Source organism: Megascapheus bottae, chromosome 3 (assembly GCF_031878675.1).
Source record: "Megascapheus bottae isolate mThoBot1 chromosome 3, mThoBot2.hap1, whole genome shotgun sequence".
Lineage (NCBI taxonomy): Eukaryota > Metazoa > Chordata > Mammalia > Rodentia > Geomyidae > Megascapheus > Megascapheus bottae.
Genome location: NC_143511.1, coordinates 85,080,717 through 85,107,630, shown reverse-complemented (window position 1 = coordinate 85,107,630; position 26,914 = coordinate 85,080,717). Strand labels below are relative to the sequence as shown.

The following is a 26,914-nucleotide window of genomic DNA, read 5'->3' as shown; positions in this document are numbered from 1 at the left end:
TCCATTGCATTCTTGCTATGCTTTTTCTGCTCAAGGCTGGCATTCTATCACTTGAGGCACACCCCCACCTCTGGCTTTTTGCTGGTAAATTGGAGATAAGAATCTCATACCTCAGTCTCCAGAGTAGTTAGGATTACAGGTGTTAGCCACTAGAGCTCTTAAGCTTGGAGTGATATGGGAGAGCAAGTACACCAGGCTCCGCCACTGGATCCTACCTGGCTCAGAGCAGACCCCCTAAACATGTGAGGACCGAGTGAGTGAATTAGAAAATGCAGCCGGTTCCCTAGAGCGGTTAATCTAGCCAATGCGATCAGCCATAGAAAAAAACCGAGAAACCAAAAGCCAACAAAAGGCCTAGATAATAGCCTGGGATGGAGACAAGCTGGGTCTGGGCAGTGACGGCTTCTGACACCTCCTCAGATCTGCTGGGGTCTTGGGCTATCGCTCTGGGGGTCAGTTTTCTAAGGCACAGGACTCCCTGCTTTCAGGGCCTGAGTGCTCGAGGACCTCAAATCTGGCGGGATCGTGGAAGGCAGCTGCAGCCAGAGTTTTCAGATCGTTTCTCCTCGTCATTGTTTCTTCTATTCTTCGGCTAGAGCTTCCCTCCAGTCCGCGCCAGCTACGACTCCCCACCCCGAGACCTCCCACAGCCTGGCTGCACACATTCCCCCACCAGCCCGCCCCAACTCCGACTCCTTCGCCCCGCCCTCCCGAGGAGGCGGGCTAAGATGACCGTGCACCAATAAGAATGCTTAGCTGCTTCGGCCTCCCGTAAGTCCCGCCCTACCACATCAGCCACCAATGACGCTCCACGCACGCCTCGCCGGGTCGCCCAATGGCGGACGGGTGAGCCGCCGGCGCCCCGCCCCTGCCGCGCTCGTCCGCGACTCCGCGGGCGGCAGTGTAGGGCCTCGGCAAACTCGGAGCGGTGTCGCTCAGCTGCGGGTTTAGGCGGCCACGTCCGAGGTGGCGGCGGCGGCGCCACTGCTGCTCGCCGGGTGCCGGACTGAAGCGGCGGGTGAGGCAGAAGCCACCGGCTGGGCCGGAGGGCGCCTCAGCTCCGCCAGGCCCCGCGGCGCGGGTCCCGGGACCGAGGAGGAGGCGGCGCCCCCGCTGACGGGGGCCGATCGGGTGCTCGCCCTGAGGAGACCCGCAGCCGGACTTTGCCAGCCCGCCGCGCTCCCGCCGCGCTGCCAGCGGAGGCGCACAGTGCCTTGCGCTCGCCCCCGGGGGCCCTCCCGCCTCCCGCGGCCTCACCTGCGCAGGCCGCCGGGCTCCAGGTGCGGGGGCGTGTGCGCGGGGGAGGCGCCTCCCCCGGCCGCCAGCGGGGCGGAGGCGGGGCCGCCCGCAGCTCGGGGCCTCGCCGGCCCGCCGCCCGCTCTCAGTCTCCCGGCTCTGCCCGGCCGCGCGGCGTGATTTCCCCGGGGTCCGCGGCGCGGGATGTTGCCGGGCTGCGCCGCCGCTCGCGCGCCGCCGCCCGCCACCTCTGCCCTTGTCTCCCGGTCCACGCTCCGCTGTTTACATGCCGGTGAAGCCCCGGGCCGCTGCGAGCCCCTCCGAGCCCCGGCTCCCCGTGGGTGAAGCCAGCCAGCCAGCCATCTGGATTGGTCGTTTAGACCTGGGGCTCCGAACTCGGGTCTCGTCCCACTTCGCCGTCTCTGCATCCATCTGGGTGGGCTCGGGCTCTGGTGTTTTTGAGGAGGGGGTGTGGTGTAGAGAAAAGGATCCTGGGGATTTCTGGCTCCCCCTTGTTTTTTGGCCTTCGGGGCTTCAGACTCGGGGAACTCGCTCATGGCTTTCTTGATGAAAAAGAAAAAATTCAAATTTCAAACCACTTTCACCCTGGAGGAGCTGACTGCCGTCCCCTTCGTGAACGGGGTCCTCTTCTGCAAGGTCCGGCTGCTGGATGGCGGGGATTTTGTCAGCTTGTCGTCAAGGTAAGAACTGGGTCACTGGTTCTTGCAGGGGAGGGGGCTGATGGGCGAGATCTAGTCACTTGACAAGAACAGAAGCCCCCTGTGAGGTCTGGTGAGTCCGGAGATTATATATGTCTGCGTAGTTTGACCTAGGCAATCTGGCACCTGTATGCACGTGACCAGCCAGATATACCCGGTGGTCTCCCGGATCCCCCGCCCCCTCAACACTGTTTTAGGGCTTTGAATGCAGCACACAATAGACCTATTCTGTAGACTGGCATATAGAGCCCAGTGGGACTGGCTCCTTAAGAGAGTGAGTAAAAAAAAGGGGTGTTCCAGGCCACCTTGCACCCCAGCTGGCCAATGAAGCTGTCATGTGATTTAGAACTTGAGCCAGCTACAGCTTCTCTGGCAGTGTTGGGTGACTAGGAAGGCCCAGTTCCAGGTCTTCCTAGGTCAGGGCTGGAGGTGGTGGCGGCTGGATTTTGGCCTGCCCAGTCTGCTCTGAGTGTTGGCCCTTCTCTGGCTGGAGCTGGACTGATTTGAATTGCAAATACCCTCTTGTCTGGAAGCTGCTGCCCTCCTTAAAAGCCCTGAGTTTGGATTTGTGTTGATCCCTGTCTTGGCAAGTCCAGGGCTCAGCTTATTGCTGAATGCCACGAAGTGTCTAGGCTGCCCCTTGCAGACTGGGCCCATCTGAGGTCACACAGCGTTGGCCAGTCCAAATAGGTCCTTGGATTTGAGTAGATAGGGGATCCTGTCATGGCTCTGTCTAGCTCATATTTCCACTTTTACAAACTGGCCCCCACACAAGTGTCTTCATCAGAGTTGTGGGAGAGTTTTCAGTAGCTAAATAGTGGTATAGATCCTGGTCCTGGGTTTGGAGCACTGTGCTACCCTTACTAGTTTGTTTTTTGCTCCTCAAACCTCCTTGCGGGCCCAGTTAGTTGGTACTGGCTTTCTATGGTGAGATAAGAGATGTGTGTTACAGACGTAGAAACTGAGGCCCAGAAAGAGGAAGTAAGTAGCATGCCAGGTCCTTGCAGAAGGCAACTGGTAGTGGAGCTCAGCCAGTTTGGAGACCTGTTGGATAAACCTAAAGGCCAAATGCTCTGCCAGAAGGAGGGGAGCCGCTTGGCCTAACAGATTTTGGAATCTCCTGTGTGGATAGGGTGGGGTCCTTTTCTAAGCAATTGGCTCCCTGTTCTGCTGGGAACTGTTTATCTGAGGAATTTGAGGAGGGTAGCTCCTTGCGGTCAGAGAGTGGGGGTGGCAATCCTCTACATAGCCCAAGAAGCCTGTGGTCCTAGAGCCACCCCACAGAATGGCCCATGGTTCAGAGAGTTGTGCTTACTCTGGGGCCTGGAGTTGGCCATTTAGTGGCTTAGTGACGTTGGGTGATTTACCTAACCCCTCTGATGGAAAGAGCAAGCAGCTGTGGGTTCTGTGTTCTGTGTCTTACTAGTACCTCTCATATAACGCACGCTTCGTCTGTTGTCATAGAACAGGGATAGATGTGGGGGCCCTATGATATTATCACCCCCATTTTATAGAGGTAAAAACTGAGCCTCAAAGATAGTGATTTGCTTGAGGGGCCTAGATTTGCAATGGGGCCCAGATTCAAACTTTTAACCACTACCCTGGTGTACATCTGAACCTGTTTTCTCTTTTACAAAATGGGGAAGTGATACCCACCTCTTGGGTTGTAAGGGAGATGGATAGTGCACCATGTCCAGCTCAGGCTGTTGCAGCAGCAAGCAGTACAGGGTACAGAGGGGCATTGTAAGAGAATACCCCATGCAACAAGGGCCTACATGCGATCTGGAAATGGGAACAGTGACTTGAATCCTGTCAAGTCCAGCCTGAGGTCTCACCTGGCCTACCAGGCCCTCCAGGCATTGTCACCTTACCTATTAGTATTTCCATTGCCCTAACTTGCCCTCTCTCATCTGGAAAAGTCTGGAAAGTTCCATGTGTCATATCACATGGTCTGGGTTTCACCTGTTTCCCCTTCCTCCCTGGCAAGGAGCCTCAGATTCCCTGAACCAAGCAGCCTTTCTAAAGCTTTATCCTGGAGGAAGCCTCAGTGAGCTGAGAAGGCAGGAGCTGACTTCTGTTGAAGCCCCAGGCGGGGTATTTAATGGGTGCTGGGTACTTGTGTGCTGCTGGCAATTGTGGCTTGAAGAGCCAGTCACATTGGAACCCAAAGCCACTGTAGAGATGCTTTGTCTTTTGTGGATTTTGATGAGGTAGTCAGGATTTCCTCCTCCTACACCCCTACCACCATGATCAGTATTTCAGAGTCCTGGCTTCAGCCACCCTTCCGTACTGCCAAAGTCTTAGAGGACTGGAGTAACTGGACCAAACTAGATCCTGGGCCCAGATCCAGGGAGGGTTGCCCTCTCAGGTGGCTCAGTCCTGGTGTTGGCAGTGTGGGTGGTGTCAGAATGTCACAGTCTGAGGCCCCACCCTGCAGCATCCACCCTCCTAGCTGGAGTGTGTTTCTGTGTGTTGAGTGCCATGGCAACAGCTGGGGACACAGTTTCTCCTGTCCCAGTTGGAACAGGTAGAACAGGTGGCTGTTCCTCAGCCTCATCTTTCTCTCACCTGTGTACCAAGTCATCTTCCCAGTTACCACCGTCTGTTTACCTGTACTTTGTGACAAATACTGTGCTGCGTGTGTTCCAGATGGTATGCCTTCCAGCATACCACTCCCCTTCCAGCTATGTGGAAAGGAACTGAGGCCAGAAAGGTGGAGCTACATGCTCTGCTAGAGGTCTCCAGTAAACGGAATTTGGGAAAGGATTTCTTTTGTCGTTTGTTTTGTTTTACTTTGTGCTGGTACTAGGGCTTGAACTCAGGGACTGGGCATTGTCCCTGAGCTTTCTTTGCTCAAGGCCAGCCCTCTACTACTTGAGCCACAGCACCACGTCCAGTTTTTTTCTGTTTATATGGTGCTGAGGGCTTGAACCCAGGACTTCATGCATTCTAGGCAAGCACTCCCACTAAGCCAGATTCCCAGCCCTCATAGACCTTCTTGTCTGACTTGCTTTGAATGGTGATCTTCAAGTGTCAGCCTCCTGAGTAGTTAGGATTTATACCTCAAGCCACCATTTTTTTGTTGTTATTTTTGTTTTGCCTTGATGGTAATAGGGTTTATGCTTATTCAGTTGATACTCTACCACTTAAAGCATGACTCCAATCCTGCTTTTTTGCTGGTTATTTTAGAGACAGTCTCATGGACTTCTCTGTGTGGGCTGGCTCAGTCTTCAGATCTCAACCTCCTGCATAGCTAGGATTACACATGTAAGCCACCTTTGACTGTAGACTTACTCTGGGCCAGTGATTTGCTGAGTATCTCAACTACCACAATCCCCTCATGAGCTGAGATGTTCTCTTGTTGAGAGGACTAGGGTTGAGAGAGTCGAGGTGACTAGTGTCACCAGTCGAGCCAGTGTCACTCAGCAGGAGAGAGTAAAAGATAACTTGAACTTCAGCACTTCTAGCTTTAAAGCCACTCCATCTTGGTGACAGTGTTTCTGAAGCCCTTCCTGGTTTATATAACACCTTTAGACCTTTGAAAAGGCTTCTTTCCATGGGTTTGTGGTGCAGGAAAGTCCAGAGGTGGACAGTCTGAAAACACTGAACTGGGTCTTTGAGATCTATGGTAGAGTCCTAGGAAGGAGGTGAGCCTAATGTCTCTGTGTGGATTTGATGCCAGACACAGGCTAGCATTAGGGCCCAGTGGAGCAGTTGCTTCAGTCTTTGTGTCTCACTAAGGCATCAGAGAGGCTTGAGCAGGGGTAGTCATAGAGGTCCCTGCAGAGTCAACCTCCTCAAGGTAGCCCTTGGGCAGGAAGAATCCAAACATCCAAGAAGGACTGTCCTCCCGGCTGCCATTAGCCCTTTGCCTTATAAGTAGTTGGTAGTGCCAGGAAAAGGGAGTTAGAGGGAAACACTACAGCAAGGAAGAAAGGAAGGCCAAAAAATACCTTCATTGCCAGTGGATGGGGAAACTGAGGCCTGGGACAAAGAAGTGATTTGCCAGGGTTGCTTCATTGGATTTTCAAATGGTCCACCAGTCAGGCAGATCCTGGTCTGGGCCTCACCTCTGTCCCTTGTGCCTCCTAGGAGGCAGGCTAGTCCCAGAGGAGAGGAAAGGCTCCTCCTGCTCTGTACTTGAGTGCCAGGCAGTCTGGAAAGCAGACTTTGACTCAAAGAGGCCCCTCTCCTGGCCTTTCTTTGGAGCTTTGAATCCTTGGTTGGCTTTCAGTGGGGTTTTTATTTGAGCAACCTGTTGAAAGAGCCCTGGCTCCTTAAACCACAGGCACTGCCTGCCTTCTATTGCTACGGCCTTGTGCCCACTGGGACAGGAGGCCTTGCAGAATCATTTAAAATTCCTTGAACATGAATGAAGGGCAAGTCAGCCCTGAAGCTGGAGGCCTTGTGCCCAGGCCCAGCGCCTAGGGAGGCCAGGCTGGCTTGGTCTTTCCTCACATAGGCCATGTACTTGGCCAGGGCCTTGCCCCTCACTCCCTCACCCATCCTTCTTGGAAAAGCCTGTGCAATGCCATTTGAGTCTACTGTCATGTGCGGCCCTTCTCTGGATATCTTGGTGCAGAGTTTAGCTCTGAAGACAGATTGGAGATGAACACCCAGTGTCATACCTAGGGCTGAGTGGAGAAGGGCTATCTGGAGACGTAGAGGCAAGATATGCCAGACAGAGTCATCAGAAGGGAAGAGGAGGTGGCAGGCATGGGTCTCTAAGACTGTCTTGGCCTGTGTTCTGTAGGTGAGTGGGACCTGATAGCCCTGCTCCTGAGCGCTGACACTGTGTGGGGGAAGTATGGCTGGTAAACATTATGTGAGCTTGGAGGCTAAGCAGATCTGAAGTAGACATGCCTAACAATGGATAGGCATTTTTTCAGGCATCTGTCCACTTATTGGCAGGCATTGAATGAGCACCTAGCCAGGTTGGGCACAGTCCTTGCTCTCATGGAACTCACTGTCTCATTATAGGGCACATTGCTGACATAAGGAGGACTTCCCTGACAAGGAACATTGCATGGGAGCCTTAAGACTGAGGGGGATTGGAGAAGGTGGTGAAGAACCCTTGGCACTTGCTTGGGGGTGGGGAATGTCTAGGAGAGGGGTGGAAGAAGTAGGTGTAGAGAGGGCAGGGGGCCAGTAGTAAATGAAGGTGGAAGGTGGCCAGGCCAGACTGTTCCTTGATCTTGAGAGTTCTGTGAGGACCAGGGGTACAGTGTGGCTTGATTTGCTGGCCATGATGATAGTTCTTGGCTGCCAAGTGTTGAGGATACAGGAAGGCTTAACCTTCACCCAGTGAGAGACAGTTGGAGTGGCCTGGAGGGGCAGTGGCAGGTATAGGGAGAAGCAGGGACAGATTGGGGAGGGTGGCAAGTAGAATGGGCAGGAGGGTTAGAAGTTTGTGTTGGAAGAAGAGCATTCAGAGTACACAGTAGCCAAATGCACCTAGGGGTTTGTTGACCTGTATATTGCTCTAGTAATTGTTGATCATCTAAAAATCCTGATTTCCAGTTTGTTTTAAGTTGTAAGACGAGACACATGCTCAAGGGGCTTTGTGGCTTACTCCTCTTATGGACTGTGCCCAGGGCTCCGCTTGACCCCACTGTGCACCCCTGGACCCTGGTGTGATCTCTGCCCATCATTTTCCCTGGGCTAGTCTGGTCCCCACATCTCCTGTGGAAGGCCTTCCTTTTGTTGGCAGAGGGGCAGAGAGAGGCCTGAGAAAAGTGTCCTGCTGGCAAGTGGGCAAGGTCAGGCTAGGAGACCTCAAAGGCAAGCACGGGCCCTGAGGCTATGGCACCAGGTCAGCTGGCTCCCATTGAAGTCAGATTAGATTATGTTGCTAGTGGCCTTGATGAGGACTGAGTCTGCCCAGCCTGTGCCTGGCTTTAGTATCAACTTCATGCATCTGGCAGGTACTACCCTAGCAGTCCCTGTCATCTTCCTGCCAGCAACCCTGACCTGAGGTGATCTGGCTCTGCAGAGCCAAGGCTGTTCCCTGAGGCCTGTTTCTTGCTTGGAGCTCCCTCCCGGGAGCTGCTATAGTGGTGGTGGAGGTGGTTAACAGCAACTGTGCAGTAAATGTGTGGGTGCTGCTTCACTGGTGAGGCCTGGAGTGACTTTGAGCCCTGCCTGTTTAGTATTTAGAAGTCCTGCCTTGCTTTCCAGGGACTCTGCCTGAGCACTGGGATGGCTGCTGCTGAGTCTGTGCCCAGCCTCAGGATCCAGGGGATTCAGTGCTTTGGTTCAGAGATTAGATAGCCAATTTAAATTCATCAAAATCTTAACCAGGCGGCCACATAAAGGTTTGAATATAAGGGAAAGACATAGATTTGTTTAGCAAGAGACCTAGAGCTAGTGTGTGTGTGTGTGTGTGTGTGTGTGTGTGTGTGTGTGTGTGTGTGTGTGTGTAGGGGACAGTGTCTTTATTGCCCACCTCTCCTGATAGGTGCTTTGAATTGCTGGGACAGTGTGTCTGATGGCTTGGTTCAGAGCTGCATCAGTGTCTGACTTCGGTATCCTTGGCTTGGTTCAGAGCTTAGAGGAAGGAGAGTTCTGGTAGGGACTTTTGCCTGTAGGTTTCTTCTTTGCCCCCCAGAACTACCACTCACTGTCTGTGTTCTCGAATATGACCTTCCTTTGCAGCCTTCTTAAAGCAGGGCTGCTTGCGCCTGCCTCAAAGTGCTCTTGGAAGGATGTAGCTGGATAACTACCTGCCAGATGTCCAGCTTGGCTCCTGGTCTATGCTAGTTTGCCCTCCTGTCCCTGGGCTGAGACATGAAGTAGGCCAAATGTTTGTGCCTCGTGGTGGCTGGCAGTCCCTGTAGGCTAGGACTGATGGAGTAGTAAGAAGACTTCTTTTCCCTGCTCAGGGCCCAGGGGCCATTGGCAGCAGGGCCTACATGCTTTCTTGACCCTGTTGGCTTGGACTGCCCTGGCTGGAACATCTTCTACACACCCAGCTCAGGGACAGGTCTGGCTGTCCTGGTGGAGAGCACCCCACCAAAGTGGAGGCATTGGCAGGGCATGTGTAACAAAGCCTGAAGCTCTTGGTGTAGCCCTCATTCCATCCTTCCCCTGTTTCTCAGCGAAAGTGCCTTTCTTCCATGTCACCTCTCTGACCTCATCACACTGTACTATAGACCCCAATCATATATCTAACTCCCTCCCAAGACTTTATGGGTGGTGACAACCTTCATTGCATCTTAGTCCTGGGACTTAAGCTGTGTGTTGGCTGTGCTCCTGGCTGGGACTTTCTACCCTGGCTCTGAACTAGTGTGGGTGCTGGTGTCTGCATGTTGCGTACCACCAGCCCCTCCCCTGCGGTGCCCTAAGTATCAGTCAGTGTCAGGAACAGCTCTTCACTGCTTACCAGGCAGCTGGGTGCCACCATGAACTCAGTGACTGCAATTGAGAGGCAGCTGAGGGCCCCAAGGACTGGGTTGGATAAACCCCCATGGCTGGTAGCCAAGCAATAGCAGACTGGAGAGGCAGAGAGAGAATGGAAGCCTGACTCAGGCTTTGCAGTTGGCTCTAGTGTTTCTGATTGCTCTGACTGTGACTGGGCTTTGCCCCTACAGCGTCTCTCTCTCCCTCAAGTAGGGGGTGCTCATCTGGAGGAAGGAGAGCCACACAACCAGGCCCCTAGCGACTAAAAACTGGCTAACTCTGCTGAGAAAGTAGGTGAGCAGCCTGGTACCAGCAGGGCAACAGTCTAGCTCCTTCCTACACACGAAACACCCTTGTCTCCCACTACTTCCTCTCTGTTTGGCTGGACTCTATGGAGATGTGGCAGCAGCATGCTTATGGCTTGCACTACTGCCAGTTCCCAGGCACCTTTTGTGTCTGTAGTCCTAATCCTTTCCCCAGGATGTGGGTCCCACCCTGTAGGACACCCATGGCACATGAATCTAGTCAATGCTATGGCATCAGGTCTCAACGCGATGTTGAAGTGGGGAATGGGTAAAGCAGAGGCAGTCTGAGCTAAGAAAGGCCTGTGGTCTGGGAGGGAAGTTAAGATAGGAAAGCTCTTGGGAATAGCCTAGACAATATGCTCTGGGTTTGAACCAGTGTCAGGCCCCAGGACTAACAACAACAAAAAAGAAGTGCATGGGAAGGGAGCATTGCCACTTGTCCAGAATATTCTCTTTGGGGATGTACTGTTTTGTGTGCGTGTGTGTGCGTGTGTGCATGTGTGCGTGCATCCATCCCCGTGTCCATATGTGTCCTGAGGCTTGAACTCAGTGCTGGGGGCTTGAGCTTTTGTGCTTAAGGCAAACAATCTACCACTTGAGCCACAGCTCTATTTCCAGAATTTTGGTGGTTAATTGGAGATAAGAATCTCATGAACTTCCCTGCCTGGGCTGTCCTCGAAACTGTGATCCTCAGATCTCAGCCTCCTGAGTAGCTAGGATTACTGGCATAAGCCACCTGCACCCAGCTGGAGATGTACAAGATAACTGATAAGCCTCCCAAGGGCCAGGGGCAGGTTGATCCAGGACTGCTGTAGCTCCCAAGGAATTGGTTTGTTTCAGATAAGAGGATCACATGATACATCTGGCTGAGGCTAGCCGTGCCTGTCTTGGATCTAGATAAGTCCAAAACCTGGCCTGTTTGGATGTATTCCCATTGTCCAGCTCAGCCCCACTCACATAGTAAGCTCTCAGTAAATACCTGTGGAGTTTGTGACAGAGGCAAGGTTGGGTTTAGAGTTGGTCATTGAGTCTAGAGAGATTCATTAAGTGGACAGGGAGGAGGTAGATACCAGTGAGTCAGGGCCTTGTGGTCCTGCCTGACCCTGAGCCTTTTGACCTGTGGTTGGAGTCTCAGATTGCTGAGAACAGCTGGAAAAACAGGTCTGAGTTGGTGCCAGGCTGTGAGGATAAGTGACTGCTGCTGAGAGGTCCCTGATTATCTTGTGGTCACCTCGGAAATGGAGGGAACCACAGGAAATACTGTGTGGAGCTGTGGGGAAACCTGGATGGCAGATCTAGCGGTGGTCATGGTCCTTGTAGAGAACAAGGTGTAACCACACCTGGGAAGCCCCTACCAAGAGGTGGTGCAGGAAGACCTAGGGTTGCCCTTATGGAGCAGGGGTACCAAGGACCGGGAGCTAGTACACCTAAGATCCAGGCCCAGGAGAGGAAGCCTGCATGTGAAGGGGATTGGAGCTGCTCTCAGGTTGGGCTCCAGTAGAGGAGAGAGACTCAGAGGATGGGTGACACCATGACCTAGGCTAGTCATGTGAGGAACAAGGCCCTCAGGACGGGTATCCCTCCTCTGTCTATCCTTCTCCGGCTGGTGTATCAAACACCACCCTAGCCTGAGTCAGTCAGGAGCCACACATTCCTGGCCATCTGCCAGGCCTTCTCCCTGGATGTTGTCCCAGCACAGTTCCGGGCCTGAGGGAATGACCAGCCAGATCCATGGTCCTCCGGCAAGGAAAGGGGAAGAGGACTAGATCAGGGGCTTTTCCTGGACCATCTGCCTCTGAGGGGAACTTGGGGTTCTTGTCAGATACTTCTGAAAGGCCAGACCCTGTCCCCAATTCAGTGTGGGTGCCAACCATGTTTATGCCAGGCCTTGTACATTGCCATGAGACGGGACAAGGTAGTGGTAGAGACCCAGAGAGGTCAAATGCTGTTTTGTTGGCAGAGGCTGCATCCTCATGCCTTTTGAATGGGCCTGCTGAGAATCTGAGAGGTACAAAAAGGAAAGTCCTTGCTGTCACTGGTGGCTCATGCCTGTAATCCTAGCGACTCAGGAGGCTGAGATCTGAGGATCTCCGTTCAAAGCCAGCCCCAGTACAAAAAATCCGTGAATCTCTTATCTCCAATTAACTGCCAAAAAACCAGAAGTGGTCTTGTGGCTCAAGTAGTAGAGCGCTATCCTTGAGCTGAAGAGCTCAAGGACAGCTTGAATTATGGACCTAGGAGCTAGCCTTGAACTGCAGAGCTCAAGGCTAGCTCCTAGATCCATAATTCAAGCCCCACAAAAGAAAGAAAGTAGAGTCATTTGAACAGAACCAGTTTCCTCCAACTCTGAGGACACTAGTCCTGGTTTCTGAGAGGGAAAGTTGTGATTGTATCCATACCTTACTGTGTCATTTTGCTCTGAATTCCTGGGGCCTCTGGCCCAGTGCAGTCCTGGCATAGGTGCTCAGCTTAGGCACCAGGGAGTTCAGATTGTATGGGTGTAAATGGTAGATTTCCTGGCTGGAAGTCCTTGGGCAGGTGACTTCCCCACTCTGGGCTTAGGTTCTTAGCCAGTGATGTGGAAGTGTTGATCTGGGAGGACAGACAGGGAGAGGCTTGGTGTAGTACATGTTTGTAGGACCTGGCTTCTGGGAGCATCATCTCAGTTTGGGCTGGAACTGGGGCTTAAACTCGGGGCCTTACATTCTTAGTTGGCTATTTAAGACTGGTGCTCTATTACTTGATCCACACTTCTTGGGATTTTTTTTTGCAGGGGGAGGGGGTACAAGTGGGTTACAAATCTAATCAGTTCATAAGTTCAGTGTGCCTTGGTCGTGATAACCCCTTCCATTGTTCTCACTTTGGGCGTTTTTAAGAGTCCCCTGAATTTTTCTGCCTTGGCTGGTTTCCACCTGAAATCCTCAGATCCCAACCTTGTAAGTAGCTGGGATTATAGTTGTGAACTCTCAGCTTTCAGCAGGAACCAGTGTTTGGGAAGCACCTAGCACATGGGAGGGTGCCCTGGATGGAAGCAAGAACTGGTCTGGGCCACACAGGGCGGTAGGGTTGGACCAGCACTTGGGTCAGAATCAACAATTTACTTTGGATCCCTTCACCTAAGGGGGAGTAACTGGGTCTAGGGGTGGAGTTTAAAATAGAAAAAAAATGTAAAAGAGGGTGGAACTTCTAGCATCAGTTGAGAAACACATGCTTGGATGTTTATCCAGGTTATAGTTTGAGCCACCCACATAATCTGGTTCTTGGGCAAAGGGGAGAGAGATCTGGACATTCACTTGCCTATATCTGTAAGCAGGTAAACTGGCATGACTGTGCCTTGAGTTTTTCTCCCTTCCCTCCCCTTTCCTCCCCTTCTCTCCCCTCCCCTCCCCTCCCCTCCTCTCCCCTCCTCTCCCCTTCCCTCCCCTTCCCTCTCCTTCCCTCCCCTTTCCTTTTTCCTCTTTCCCCTTTCCCCTTTCCCCTTTTTCCTTTTTCCTTTCCTCATTGTGGGGCTTAAACTCAAAGCCTGGGTACTGTCCCTGAGCTCTTTTTGCTCAAGGCTAGTGCTCTATCACTTTTTGTTGGTGTTGGTGTTGTAGTTGGTGGTTGTGGGGCGTGATCTCCAGGCCTGGCGCTGTTCCCTGAGCTCTTCAGCTCAAGGCTTCTGCCCTACTCATGGAGTCACAGCCCCACTTCCCATTTTCTGGTGCTTAACTGGAGATAAGAGTCTCATGTTCTTTAGTGCCTGGGCTGGCTTTGAACCACTATCCTCAGATCTCAGTCTCCTGGGTAGCTAGGATTACAGGCTTGAATCACCATGCCTAGCAACCTTGACACTTTTTTTTTTTTTTGCCAGTCCTGGGCTTTAGCTCAGGGCCTAAGCACTGTCCTTGGATTTTTCTCAAGGCTAGAACTCTACCACTTGAGCCTCAGCACCACTTCCGGCTTTTTTTTTTTTTCTATGTATGTGGTACCGAGGAATCAAACCCAGGTCTTTGTGCGTGTTAGGCAAGCACTCTACCACTAGGCCAAACTCCCGCCCCAACCTTGACACTTTTTAACCTTAACTGTTCCCCAGCAAGCATGAATTTCCTGGCCTGCCCCTTACCCCTTGTCTGTCCTAAGAGCTTCCAGAGCCTCAAATGGATGCTTGCTTTGCTTCTTTGGCTCACTGATGCCAACTAGTACTACCAGCTCATGTACAATCCCCCTGAGCCATTCTTAGGACTCTCATTGGCAGCAGAGCAGGAAAGGCAGCTTGGAGCTGGCTACAGGGAGGGGGAGAGGGATGAGATGGAGGGGTGTCAGGCATTAAACGGTTTGGCTTCTGAGAACTTCTTGCTGCCCATGCTATGGAAGGAGGGGCTTGGCTGAGCCAGATGCTTCCCCTGCACGTGGCTGTGGACTCCTGGCAGGAGCCAAGCACTGCTGGGCTGCCACGTTGGCTCTTCTGGCTCATAGCCCCTGGATAGATGCCTTGGCTGGTCCCTGGGGTGGGCTCCTCCCCAAGCAGCCGTACTCTTCTCTTAGGGGAAGCACTGGCAGATGTGGATTTAAATGATTTCCTTATTCGACTCTTGCTCTCTTGGCCTGGGATAGCTCTCTCACCAGCTGGGAACCTAGCTAGATTGCATCAGTGAGACTGCTCACGCCTCCAGAAACCAAGGCCTCCAGAGAGAGGTAGGCTAGGAGTAGGCAGAGCTGAGAAGAAGCAGATTGGGCAGCAGGTGATGGAGGACTTAGGTGATAGAACTTTTTTTTGATGATTTTTGTCATAGGGGCTGAACCAGGGGTCTGGGAGCTTCCTGGGGACCCTAGCAGTGGCACTATCTGGACATTTTTTTTTTTTTTTTTATGGGTCATAATGCTTGAACTCAGCTTGAGCACTGTCCCTGAGCTCTTCAGCTCAAGGCTACCACCCTACCCTTGAGCCAAGCCCCACTTCCTGTTTTCTAGAGGTTAATTGGAGATGAGTCTCAGGTCCTTTTGTGCCCCAGATGGCTTTGAATCTTGATCCTCAGATCTCAGCCTCCTGAGTAGCTAGGATTACGGGTGTGAGCCACCATGTATGGCTTTTTTTTTTTTTTTTGCCAGTCCTGTGGCTTGAACTCAGGGTCTGGGCACTGTCCTTGGACACTTTTTGCTCAGGGCTAGCACTGTACCACTTGACACTTGAGCCACAGTATCACTTCTGGCCTTTTCTGTATATGTGGTACCAAGGCATTGAACCCAGGGCTTCGTGCATGCTAGGCAAGCATTTACCACTAGACCATGCTCCCAGCCTCCACTTTGCTCTTGAGATTGTGCACCTGCTCCCTGCCAGGTACTTACAACTAGTAAGGTGAAGAACGGAGGGTGGTCACAGGGTCACCTTGTAGTCACCAGTCGCACGGGTTCACTTTCCCTAGCCTTCTGATCCTGTGATATCTACCATCCATGTATATACTTTAGCACCAACTATGCAGAGAGACCCTATGGGCCCCTGGTAGCCTGTAGACAGCTCCAAGTGCTGGAATGTAGCAGCAAGGGGACTGTGGAGCTCTAGACTTTGGGACAGCTTTTGCTGGGACCTCTAAACTTCTCTGAGAGTTAAGGCCAGTGACTCACTGCAGCCTGGTTTGCTACCCTCCATCTCTTCAGAAGGCAACATTTTAAAATGTACCCACCCTGTTACGGGCTGTTGCAGCCTTTCTCCTTCCTCCAAGACCCTAGTGACTGCCAATCACTTCCTGTGCAGTGTCTTCTGTCCCCTGTTCTGCCCAGGGCCCTGCGGGAGATTCACGCAGGTGCTCACACCCAGAACCAGCACCACAGTAAGTCTCTGAGTGTCGCATGAAGGACTAGCTCAGCATGGAGGTCTAGTTCTGGGTGTCCCCGTACTGCTCTGCATGGATGCCAGAGACAGTCAGGTTACTAGACTAGCCTTCCCGGGGCCAGGAGAGCCTGGGGAGATTGAGTGTTCTGAGGACAGCTGCCTGGGGGGCCGCCACTATTTCAGGAGAGCTCAGAAATAGTTGAAATCGGCTTCTGTGGTGGCTGTGGTGGGTGGAGGACTCTCTTGCCTTACTGGAATTTGTGTCTAATTGTATATCTTGAAACTAAAAATGAAATTGGTGTCTGTAATTACCTGTCCCTACCAGCAGTGGTAGGGAAAGCACCCTGAAACTTCAGGTTGGGAAGTCACTTCCGGCCCTGCCAGCAAGTCCCCTACATTGCCTGGGATGGCCCTACTTGGGAGTGAATCAGATAGCCCAGGAGGCTTTCATTCCCTTTTTTCCTTTTAAAATTTAAATGTTGATTATGGGAATAATGCTTGGGGAAAAAAAACACACATCTACACTGGGGTCAAATATAGCTAGTTGCTCCCTTCTTCTGTCCATTGTCTTCTTACCAGAATAAATAAGCCATTTGTCCCTGGGACCAAAAGCTGGGAGTTCTGGGCCTCCTTAGGTGGGAATTATCTTCTCTGGGCCGTGGTTTTGTCATGTTATTTACTTATCTATTTGGTTCTAGGGATTGAACCCCATGGTCTTGGACATTCTAATTTGTTGTTGTTTTTGGTGGTGGTAGTGGTCCTGGGGCTTGAACTCTGGGCCTAGGTGCTGTCCCTGAGCTCTTCAGCTCAAGGCTACCACCCTTCCCCTTGAGCCTCAGCCCTATTTCCCATTTTCTAGTGGTTAATTGGAGATGAGAATCTCACGGACTTTAGTGTCTGGGCTGGCTTTGAACTATGATCCTCAGATCTCAGCCTCTGAATAATTAGGATTATAGGCACGAGCCACTGCACCCGGCTTAATTTTTTTTTTTTTAAATCATTTTAGTTGCTGCTCTCAAGCCTGGAGTAGCTACCCAGGAGGCTAAGATCTGAGGATCACAGTTCAATACTAGTCTGGACAGAATAGTCTAGGAGACTCTTATCTCCAATTAATTTCCAAAAATCCTTAAGTGAAGCTGTGGCTCAAGTGGAAGAGCGGAATAGCTAGGATACAGGTGTGAACGACTGATTTGGCTCACTGTTGCCTTTTTTTTGCCAGCATCCCTCCTCCACCTCCAGGCCTGAGCCCATTCATCTCATTGTTCTTGCCCTGGGCCCTAATTCCAGCCTTCTCAAGATGCCTAGCTTAAAGCCTGTGCCATCCTGCAGGGCTGTGACACAAGTCCTGAACACAGATGGACCTGAGTAAAGAGACTGCTTTTTCAGCCTTTAGTCTGGGACTTTCAGGAGGCCTCACAGTGTGTCTGAGTGGGCCAGGTAAACAGCCATCTCTCAGTATTCAGGTCTTCAGGAAGTGCCTTCTGCTGTGGTGTTTATTTCACCTTCACAGTGACCCCCCTGGGGGTGGGTCAGGGCCTGGCAACCAGCCTCTTCCCATGGGAGTGGTGACATGTAATAGTGATTGTTTACAGCCCTGTGGGAACAGGAGAGAGGCCCTTCCCTGATCTCTGATCCTAAGAGCTCTGTCACCTTCCGGCAGAGGGAGTGAGTGTGCCTGTCACCTGAGCCTGAGAGGGCTCCACGTGGCTTTTCTGGCCTGACTTGGCAGGACTGGCAGGAACCACAAATGGGCCTCTAGCTTCCTGGCTGGCGTTCCCATGGCTGTCTCTCAAAGTGGGGAGAAAAAGCCCACAATTCTCTTTCAGCTTGATCCTAATCCCTCGGGGTGTTTTAACACACCCAGAGCCCCAGCCTCCTCAGGTCTCAGGTCTCCAGAAGCTTCTCCTACTCTTGGGTAGGGTAGGGCTTTGGGGTCTACCTGGGAGCTGAGCCCTTGCTTCAGCTCTTAATCCTTTCAAGTTCCCTCTGGCTTAGAGGCACCTGTCTTCTCCTCTGTCCCTCCACTTGTCTCCTGGGTATCTGCCGTTGGCTCTGTCTAAGCCACCATCCACGGGTGAAGGACAGCTACTGGTATAAGACCCAGAGTCCTCATCATGGTGCCCAGCAGAACCTGACCCCTAGTTCTCGCTGATCTCTTCCTCTTTCTCTCCTTACTGTTTTTCCTGTTTACCAAGCGTTGCTCCAACATCACTGCCATAAGGGTCAGTGCTAGCACCTGCCTGAATAGCCACACCCACTTTCTCTCTAATTTTTTTCATACAAAAAATTAAAAAGAAACGAGGGGTGGGGAGATGGTACACAGTATCTTAACACACTTGTGAGTGTGGTGAAAAGTAGGCTTTAGAGTCAGATGGCCTGAGCACCAACCTTCTCATCTCTATCCAGCTTCTGCTCTGCATTCTTCATGTAGCTAATACTCTGTGTATTTTTTTTTTCCAGAGAAGAGGAACACTTCAGTTGAGGGGGGAATGAAGCATAGAGTTCAAGATTTTGAGTTTGTATGTTTTTGAAGTTCTGGAGGTTGAACCTGCAGCCTTGTACATGCTAGGCAAGCACTGTTACGACTGAGCCACACCCTCAGTCCGCAGGTGGTGTTTTCCAACATTCACATGGCTGTGCATCCATCACTAGTCATTTGTGGAACATTTTCATCACGAAGAAACCGCACATCCATTAGCTGTCCCTCCCCAGTGCCTGTTCTGGGCATTTCCTAATAATGCAGTCACATACTGTGTGGTTCCTTGTGCCTGGTTCCTTACCCTTAGTGTCAGTATGTTGAAGGTTAGCCCATGTTGCATTGTAAGTGCTTTTATTTCTTCTCCATACTATGAATAGACCAAATGTTACTTTCCATTTCCTAGTTGGTGGGATTGTAGGGTATCTTCATGTTTAGCGGTTGGAATAAATTTGTGGTGCGTGTTTATATACAAATGTTTTGTAGATGTAAGTTTCCTTAGTGTTGGGTGTGTATCTAGGAGCAGAATTGCTGATTTACTTGGTAATTCTATATTAACCTTTTAAGAATTGTGAAGTTTCAAACAGACAGACACAAGTGATGCCTTCAGTCCACAACAGGGCACTGCTGGCCCCAGCTCTATGGGTTCCAGCAGCCAGGCCTTCCTGGGCTCTGTGCCAGCCAGCGGAGGTGATAGCTGAGTGCTCTGGCTCTGAAGGTGGATATCTACCTTTGGGGTGCTTTGTCAGATACTAGGAGTGTGACTGGAGCCTTGGTGCCATCATCTGTAGCAGAGGGAGTCATAGACCTATGGCCCAAGACAGCTATGAGAGAGAAACACGCTGGTGGTCAGGAGATGCCTGGCTGAGGATGACCTTCACCCTTAGGCCCCGATCTGGCAGGTGACCTGTGCTCCAGTCACATGGAGTGGAGAGAGGTCACTTCCTCAGCTGTCTGCTTGGCTGGCTGGTTAGGTAGGATGAGCTGTGATGCTGTGTCACACCACCCCCGCCCTTCCGTAGCCACCCCTTCCTGAGCTCCAGTTCTGCCAGGGTTGGGGGCAGGGAGTACTACAGTGTTGCAGAGCTCAGCTGCCCTTGCTACCTGCTGGTGCTGTTGCTTTTGCTTTTGCTTTTGCTGCTGCTGCTGCTGCTATTGTACCCAAATTCTGCAGAGCCTCAAATTAGCTAGGTATGGCTTGCATGAGCTGTGCCCACCATTCGTAAGGCATCCAGCCTTGTTGAAAGAGGCTGGATTGTTGGCAGATTCCAGTTCCTTGACAGTGTTGGCACACAGAAGGCACTGCATAGGGATAGATGCTGTGATTATCATTGGTGCTACTATTGATGGTAAGAAGGCACCCCAGTGTGGCAGAATCCAGTGGAAGGCCCAGCCAACTTAGCAGTTGACTGGCTGGTGGTCTGGAATGGTCCCGCTGAGCAGACTGATGTGAGTTAGGGCCACATGTAATGGTAGTTGCCAGCCAACGTCAGGGTGGTGGAGGAGGAGGTACAGGCTAGTCAGTGGGCTGGCTCCTGTGGGGGGGCAGCTTCCCCAGCCTGACCTTACTAATGGCTGAATGCATTTCTTCCCTTTTCACTGAGTGCTTTTTGTGTTTCTACAACAAATAGACTAGCATATTCTTGGGGAAATAGTTGTTTTATTTTGACAGTATTGGGATTTGAACTCAGGGCCTACAGTGCTTGCCGGGCAGGGGTACTACCATTTGTGCCTTTACCACGTAAAAAAATATCCTCAAGTCCCATTTTGCCTTAGTTATTTCATGATTGGTCTTGGTTTTTACTGGGGTTGATTTCTGCCTACCTAACTCCCTCCTCCCTACACTTCCCAGGTAGCTGGGATTACAAGAGTGAGCTATCGCCCCAAGTTAATTTCACTTTATATCACACAGAAAAAGTGACAGTTCATGTCTCTGACCCTGTGCTGTCCTGGTCTGTCTTGGTCTCTGCAGGGAGGAGGTTCAGGAGAACTGTGTGCGGTGGCGGAAGAGGTTCACCTTTGTGTGTAAGATGAGTGCCAACCCAGCTACAGGCCTGCTGGACCCCTGCATCTTCCGTGTGTCTGTACGCAAGGTGAGGCTGGGCTCCTAGAGCAAGAGGAACATGGGCTGATGGTGTGATGATTGTAGATTCCTCCCTGATGTGTCCCTTCCAAGAGAAGATATGGGACTTGTTTCTGCCCCTTTGTGGGGGGGGGTAGGGGGGAGGGGGGGAGTGGTACCCAGGGAGGCGCATGCTGTGCTAGCAGTTCCCTTGTCATTCCTGATTCTTGTTTCCCTTCTCGTGCAGGAGCTGAAAGGTGGGAAGGCTTATTCCAAGGTAAGAGGGTCCATGTGCAGGGATGATAGGATGGGGTGGGTGGCAGGAGACAGACCTAGAGAAGTTTCCAAAGGATTTCCCACCTCATATCTGCTCCATACTGAAGATACTCAGCCCTATTTGAGGTGTATTGCTATGAAAGGGTTTCTTTTTTTTTCCATATATTTTTTATTGTAATTAATAGAAGGGTTACATGATATTTGCCAGATAGATGGTGCATTAATTCCCATACATTGATACCCTTTCACATGTCTTGGTCCCTATTCCCCCCGCACCCCCAGAAAGGGTTTCTTTATTGATATCTTTGTACTTAATATAAAGACAGTATCGGCTTGTTGCTATACAAATGATAGGACACACAAAGGAGAGACCGTATTTCTGTCTCCCTTCCTCTCTACCTCTCTCAGGACCTCATCACTGGGTTAGTTAAGATCTTTCTGATCAGGCACTGGTGGCTCATTCTGTAATCCTAGCATCTCAGGAGGCTGAGACCTGAGGATCATGGTTTGAACCTAGCCCTTACATGAAAGACTGTGATACTCTTATCTCTCCCAAAAAGCTGGAAGTAGAGCTATGGCTCAAGTGGTAGAGCTCCAAAGCTAAGGGATAACACCAGGCCCTTAGTTTAAGCCACAGTATCAGCCCCAAAAAAGTAAAGAGATCGTGTGTGTGTGTGTGTGTGTGTGTGTGTGTGTGTGTGTGTGTGTGTCTAGGGATTTTACCCAGGGCCTTGTGCATGCTAAGCAAGGTGCTCTACCACGAAGCCATAACCACAGCTTTTTTTTTTTTTTTTGTGGGTCATGGGGCTTGAACTTGGCCTGGGCACTGTCCCTGAGCTCTTCAGCTCAAGGCTACTGCCCTATCCTTGGGTCTGGGTGTTGTCCCTGAGCTCTTCAGTTCAAGGCTACCCTTGAGCCAAGCCCCACTTCCCATTTTCTAGAGGTTAATAGGAGAGAAGAGTCTGAGGTCCTTTTGTGTCTGGGTTGGCTTTGAGCCTTGATCCTTAGATCTCAGCCTCCTGAGTAGCTAGGATTACAGGTGTGAGCCACCATGCCCAGCTTATTGTTGTGGGTAAAGTATAGAGGGGTTACAGTTACATTCATCAGGTAGTGGGTATATTATTTCTCAAACATGACTTCTCATGTTTTTGTCCCCTTTGCCCTCCCCCTAACCTTTTAAAGAAAAAACCATACATGTCATTCAGAGCCCCTTCTATGTATACTTGTATGCCCACAAGCAATATGATTTTGAAAATTGATGGACAGATTCTACAGCTTTAGTTTTTTTATTTACTCAACACATTGTGGGCATCTTTTGATGCCACCCTAGTCTTCTGTGTGTTTTTGATGGCAGCAGCGACTCAGTGCATGACTGGCGATGGTTGGCTCCTCCAGTCCCTGCTGTTGGACATCTATATTGTCCTCAGGTTTTCATAGCCCCTATGGACAACTCAGCACTTCAGAGCTGAGTGTCAGACAAGTGCGGAGCTGCCCTGGTTTGAATAAGCTGGCACTGCCCTCAGTCCAGTCTTCTCTGTGGGTTGTCTGGGAATCCTAGCCCAGCAGGGGATACATCTCCTCCTGAGGGGAGGGGCTGAGTGGCCTCTCCATTGCCAGAACTTTGGAATACCATGGGTTTCTGTGTGCCCTGCTCTTGTCTGCGTGCCCTCTGAAGAAGCAGAGGGCAGGGTGTCAGGCAGGCTGTGGAGGGTAAGTTTCTCCTCCTGTTGATTCATGAGGGTGGGGACCTCTGTTTAGCTAAGGAAACCTACTAGCACATAGACGTGATGGGCACTCAGCATGTGCCCGGGCCGCATCCCTGCTATTCTCTGGGAGGACCTGGCACCATCAGGCCTGGTTTCGGTCCTGTCTCTGGGTGTTGCTGGATGGATTACTTCCCCTTCCTGAACTTTGTATCCTCATCCGTCTATGACTGAGTCAGTGAGTCTGAGATCCCAATCCAGTTCCTTGCTTCTGGAGCTTCTGTGTCTGAACACCACAGCTAGAGACTTGTATGCAGCTGGTGCTGGATACAGCTGGTGGTGGATGTCCCTGATGTGTTTGCTAGTCTGTGAACTCCCCAAGCCTACTACCTTCTCTCTTCAAACTGTCTCCCCTTGGGTCAGGCCAGGTTGGCTCCATCTGGTTCTTGGTCTCCCCATGTTCCTGTTACTTCCTTCCTTGTTTCTCACTTCTGACCTGGACTCAGCGTCAAAGAAGCAGTCCCAGTCCTCCAAGGACCAGTCCAGACCCTGGAAGCTGTGCACTTGTCCCTCGCCCCTTGATCTTCCAGGGAATGTCTACTTCTCAGAGGGTCCCTTCCTGGGCCCCCGAGGAGGTGTGTCATCCCGTAGCCCACCACTGAGTTCCCATGGGCCCTGCCTCGTCTTCTGCCTGCTCTCCTGGCAGCTCCCAACAGCACAGCCTTGTTTCCCAGGGAACAATGTGTCTGTGTCACAGACAACAATGTCCTTTCATCTCTGGCACGCTGGCCCCGGTGCACATTGGGACCCAGCACAAAAGGCGCTTTGTGTGACTCAGGGATATGAGCGTCTTGCTTTGCTACATTGGAGCCTCTGACCCAGGGACTCTGTCCTTGAATCCTGGTTATGCAACAGTCAGTCAGGGATGTGGGGTGGGCCTATTGCATCTGCATTCCCCTCCCCCACCCTGCCCAGTTAACCCTTGTGGTGCATCTGTTGCAACACACCCACACTCTGCAGCCTCCCACATGCTCCTCTTTCCCTCCTAGCTGGGCTTTGCCGACTTGAACCTGGCTGAGTTTGCTGGCTCAGGTTCCACTGTGCGCTGCTGTCTGTTGGAGGGCTATGACACAAAGAACACCCGTCAAGACAACTCGATCCTCAAGGTACCAGGGCCCCTGCTTCCTCTTCCACTCCAACTGAGGGGAGGGTATAAACTTACCTTTTCATCAGAATCACCTGGAGAGTTGTTAAAAATACAGATTCTCAGCCAGTGAGCCAGTGGCTCACATTTATAACTCCAACTCTTGGGAAGCTGAGAATGGGAGGATGGCAATTCAAGGCCAGGGTGGGTAGAAAAGTCCCTGAGAGCTGGACACTTGGTGGCTTATGCCTGTAAACCTAGCTATTTAGGAGGCTGAGATCTGAGGATCACGGTTCAAAGCCAGCCTGGGCATGAAAGTCTGTGAGACTCTTTATTTCCAATTAAGCACAGGAAAACCAGAAATGGCACTGTGGCTCAATGAGGTAGAGTGCTAACCTTGAGCTGAAGAGCTCAGCGACAGTAGCTGAGACAGTAAGTACCCGGGCCCCAAGTTTAAGCCCCACGGCTGACTAAAAAAAAAGTCCCTGAGACTCTTATCTCATTGGAGGGAAGCTGGATGCAATGGCATATGTCTTACATGTCTTATGTGTGCCTGTCATCCAAGCAACTAAGGAAAATCTAAAATAGGATTATGGTTCAGGATATACCTGGGGAAGGAAGTAAAGATCCTGTTTTTAAAATAGCAGCTCATGGGGCCGGGAGTTTGGCCTAGTGGTTAAAGTGCTTGCCTAGCATGCATGAAGACCCGGGTTCGATTCCTCGGTACCACATACATAGAAAAAAGCCGGAAGTGGTACTGAGGCTCAAGTGGTAGAGCTCTAGCCTTGAGAAAATCCAAGAACAGTGTTCAGGCCCTGAGCTCAAGCCCAGGACTGGCAAAAAAAAAAAAAATAAAATAAAATAAAATAGCAGCTCAGGCTGGGAGTTTGGCCTAGTGGTAGAGTGCTCGCCTAGCATGCATGAAGACCTAGGTTCAATTCCGCGGCACCACATACATAGAAAAAAGCCAGAAGTGGTGCTGTGGCTCAAGTGGTAGAGTTCTAGCCTTGAGAAAGTCCAAGGACAGTGCTCAGGCCCTGAGCTCAAGCCCAGGACTGGCAAAAAAAAAAATAAAAGTATAGCTTTTCACATGGACTGGTAGTGAGTGCCAGTACAGGAAAATATGGTTGCTGGGGTCAGGTCAGCATTTTACTTGTACCACCCATGTTTGAGGGTGCTGAATGCTTTCCCTTTCCTACCTCATGGCCCCAACAGCAGCCCCATCTCAGGTTTGCATCAGAAGGGAGTAAAGACACAGAAGTTCCCAGGGCCACAGCAGATCTAGCATTTGAGCCCATCTTTTGACTCTATAACTCAACTCTTAACTCTAACCTGTGTCCATATGACCTGAGGCAGCCTGCTTCTGGGGCTATCCAAGAACCAAAGAGCTGATGCCCTAGACTTGCGTGCACCATTTCAGAGCCAAGCAGAGTGAACAGCTCCCAGAGCAACTACCTCTTGGCCTTTGGGGAACAGAGGTGTCTAGATATCTGCTGGTAACATTCTTCTCTTCCTCCCCCTCCACATCCTTCCACCTGACTGAGAAAACAGGTATAATGCCACCTCCAGAGCTGACCTAGTGGTAGCCAGCTATGGCTGATAGAGCTGGATATACGTAGTAGAAGGTATCATGAAGGTATCAGAATAAATCGAGGCTACTGAGTATGGTAGCATATACCTGTAATCACAGCACCCAGGAGGCTAGACAAGAGGACCATGAATTTCCAACCAGCCTAGGCTACCTAGTGAAACTACCTTGCAGGAGGGGCGGGGGAAGAGGGAGAGAAAGGAGACCAAACTGATAGGAGCTGGGCCTTTCAGCCTCCCTGATGATGGTCTTGTACGCCTTTAGCCAGAATAGTTAAGGATCTGGAGGCCAGGTGACCTCAGGCTCAAGGCTAGCTCCCCACACCTGTTGACAGGGGCTTAGGCAGTCACTGCTGGTCCACAACCTACTTGTAGGCTCCACTGGTAGCCAAGTAAAATCATGTACAGAAAGCGTGGGACTCAAGCACCTCTTTCCCAGCCTGTCACCCTCTGCCTATCTCTCCATCTCAGCCTGGATTTGGCGACCTGAACATTGCCACATTTAGGCCATTGTCAGAGTCTCTTCCCAAATGTGCTCTGCCACTTGAACCATAGTTCCACATCTGCGTGTGCTAAATTCTTTTTATTCACTGAACTTGTACCAGCCTCTTGTGATAAAGTCTTCATGAGGACCCTGTGAGTGCTGCTCATGTTCACTTTAGGAGCACTGAGACTGAGAGCCCTGCTTCCCCTCCTGCCTGCCAGGGTGGACCCTTTAAGTACTTCATCCCCAAGTGGGGTGCTATGAGCCTTCCACCCGTCCTACCCCTCTGAGTCTTTGCTGGGAGGGGGACTGAATAGCCCCCACCGCAAAGAGCTTACAGTGTGGTTGTGATTGAAATCACTCTGTGCCAGGCATCAGCTGAGTAAGCCTCATCCTCTGACTCCTAGGCAGATGGCGGCATCCATTCTATCCTCCACGTAGGGAATGGGCTCAGTGATGTCAGCTCAGGGAGGAGCAGAGTCAAGACTGGAGTCCCATCCCTTCTGAGGCAGAGCCAGGCTGCTGGGGGGCCTAGTGGCTGTGCTGATCTCTCCCCTTTACCTGTAGGTCACCATCGGTATGTTCCTGCTCTCTGGAGACCCCTGTTTTAAGACGTGAGTACTGGCCAGGACCCAGCAGGAGACGGTGGCTTCATCCTGGGCATTTGATGAGTGGGTGTGGGTGTGAGATGGGGGGAAGGGCAATAGCCTTCCTTCCTGTAGGCTCTGGGGTTCCCCTGTCTTCACCTGAGATGGCACACCCCAGTCACACCCATTTGTTCTCCCAAGGCCACCATCCACTGCCAAGTCTATCTCCATCTCGGGCCAGGACTCCTCCCTGCAGCTGACATGTAAAGGTGGTGGGACCAGCAGTGGTGACAGCGGCAGCACCAACTCGCTCACAGGGTCTCGGCCCCCCAAGGCCCGGCCCACCATCCTAGGCTCAGGTATTGTCCCTACCTGCCTACCCCTCCTCTGCCAGTGCTCCCAGCTCTTCCCAGCCAGGGGATGCTTACTAAGAGGCGGGCAGAGGAAAATAGTATTTATGACTGACTGCTCACACTGCCATTGTGTGAGCTGAGTGCCCAGTGTGCCAGCCAAGGTGCTGGGCCTGGGGTTACATCAGCTCTGGTACCAGGATTGGAGCAGTCTCACTGTCCTTTTGGCCCTTTAGCCTAATAGGACAGGCAGGCATTAACCAACCAAACCGTAAGTGTCTGGCATCTCCACCTACAGACAGTGGTGGCTAGAGAGGCCTGGAAGGTAGGACCCAGCTGGGGCAGGGGAAGGCTGTGTTGAGGCAGTGGCACGTGAACTGCACTGTGGGGTGTGAGGGGTGGTACCAGGCAGAGGGTCCTCCCATCTGATCCTGGCTGGCCATCATGCAGTCTCCAGCCTCTCGTAGAAAATGATTTTGGTGGGGCCAGGAGTTGGACCTAGTGGTAGAGTGCTTGCCTAGCATGCGCAAAAACCCAGGCTCCATATAAATAGAAAAAACCGGAAATGGTGCTGTGGCCCAAGTGGTGGAGCTCTAGCCTTGAGAAAGCCCAAGGACAGCACTCAGGCCATGCGTTCAAGCCCCAGGACTGGCAAAAACAAAACCAAGAAAAAAAGAAGGATATTGGTGACAGTAAGTGCCCTCCAGCTTGTTTTAAGGATTCGCTCAACTGAGCAAATGCATGCATCTACCTGGTGAATTATGTTGTGGGTATT

At 51.6% G+C, this 26,914-nt stretch overlaps 1 protein-coding gene across 1 annotated transcript in view; it reads left to right on the top strand.

Annotated features, from left to right (window-relative positions):
* Positions 1 to 1,379: 1,379 nt before the first annotated feature.
* Eeig1 (estrogen-induced osteoclastogenesis regulator 1) overlaps positions 1,380 to 26,914 on the top strand; it is a 32,454-nt gene continuing 6,919 nt past the window's right edge. The window contains exons 1-6 of the mRNA XM_090330712.1: positions 1,380 to 1,937; positions 19,919 to 20,039; positions 20,256 to 20,285; positions 23,037 to 23,153; positions 25,770 to 25,816; positions 25,991 to 26,148. Of these exons, the coding sequence (XP_090186838.1) occupies positions 1,792 to 1,937; positions 19,919 to 20,039; positions 20,256 to 20,285; positions 23,037 to 23,153; positions 25,770 to 25,816; positions 25,991 to 26,148 (619 nt within the window). The 5' untranslated portion in view covers positions 1,380 to 1,791. The remainder of the gene's footprint in view (positions 1,938 to 19,918; positions 20,040 to 20,255; positions 20,286 to 23,036; positions 23,154 to 25,769; positions 25,817 to 25,990; positions 26,149 to 26,914) is intronic.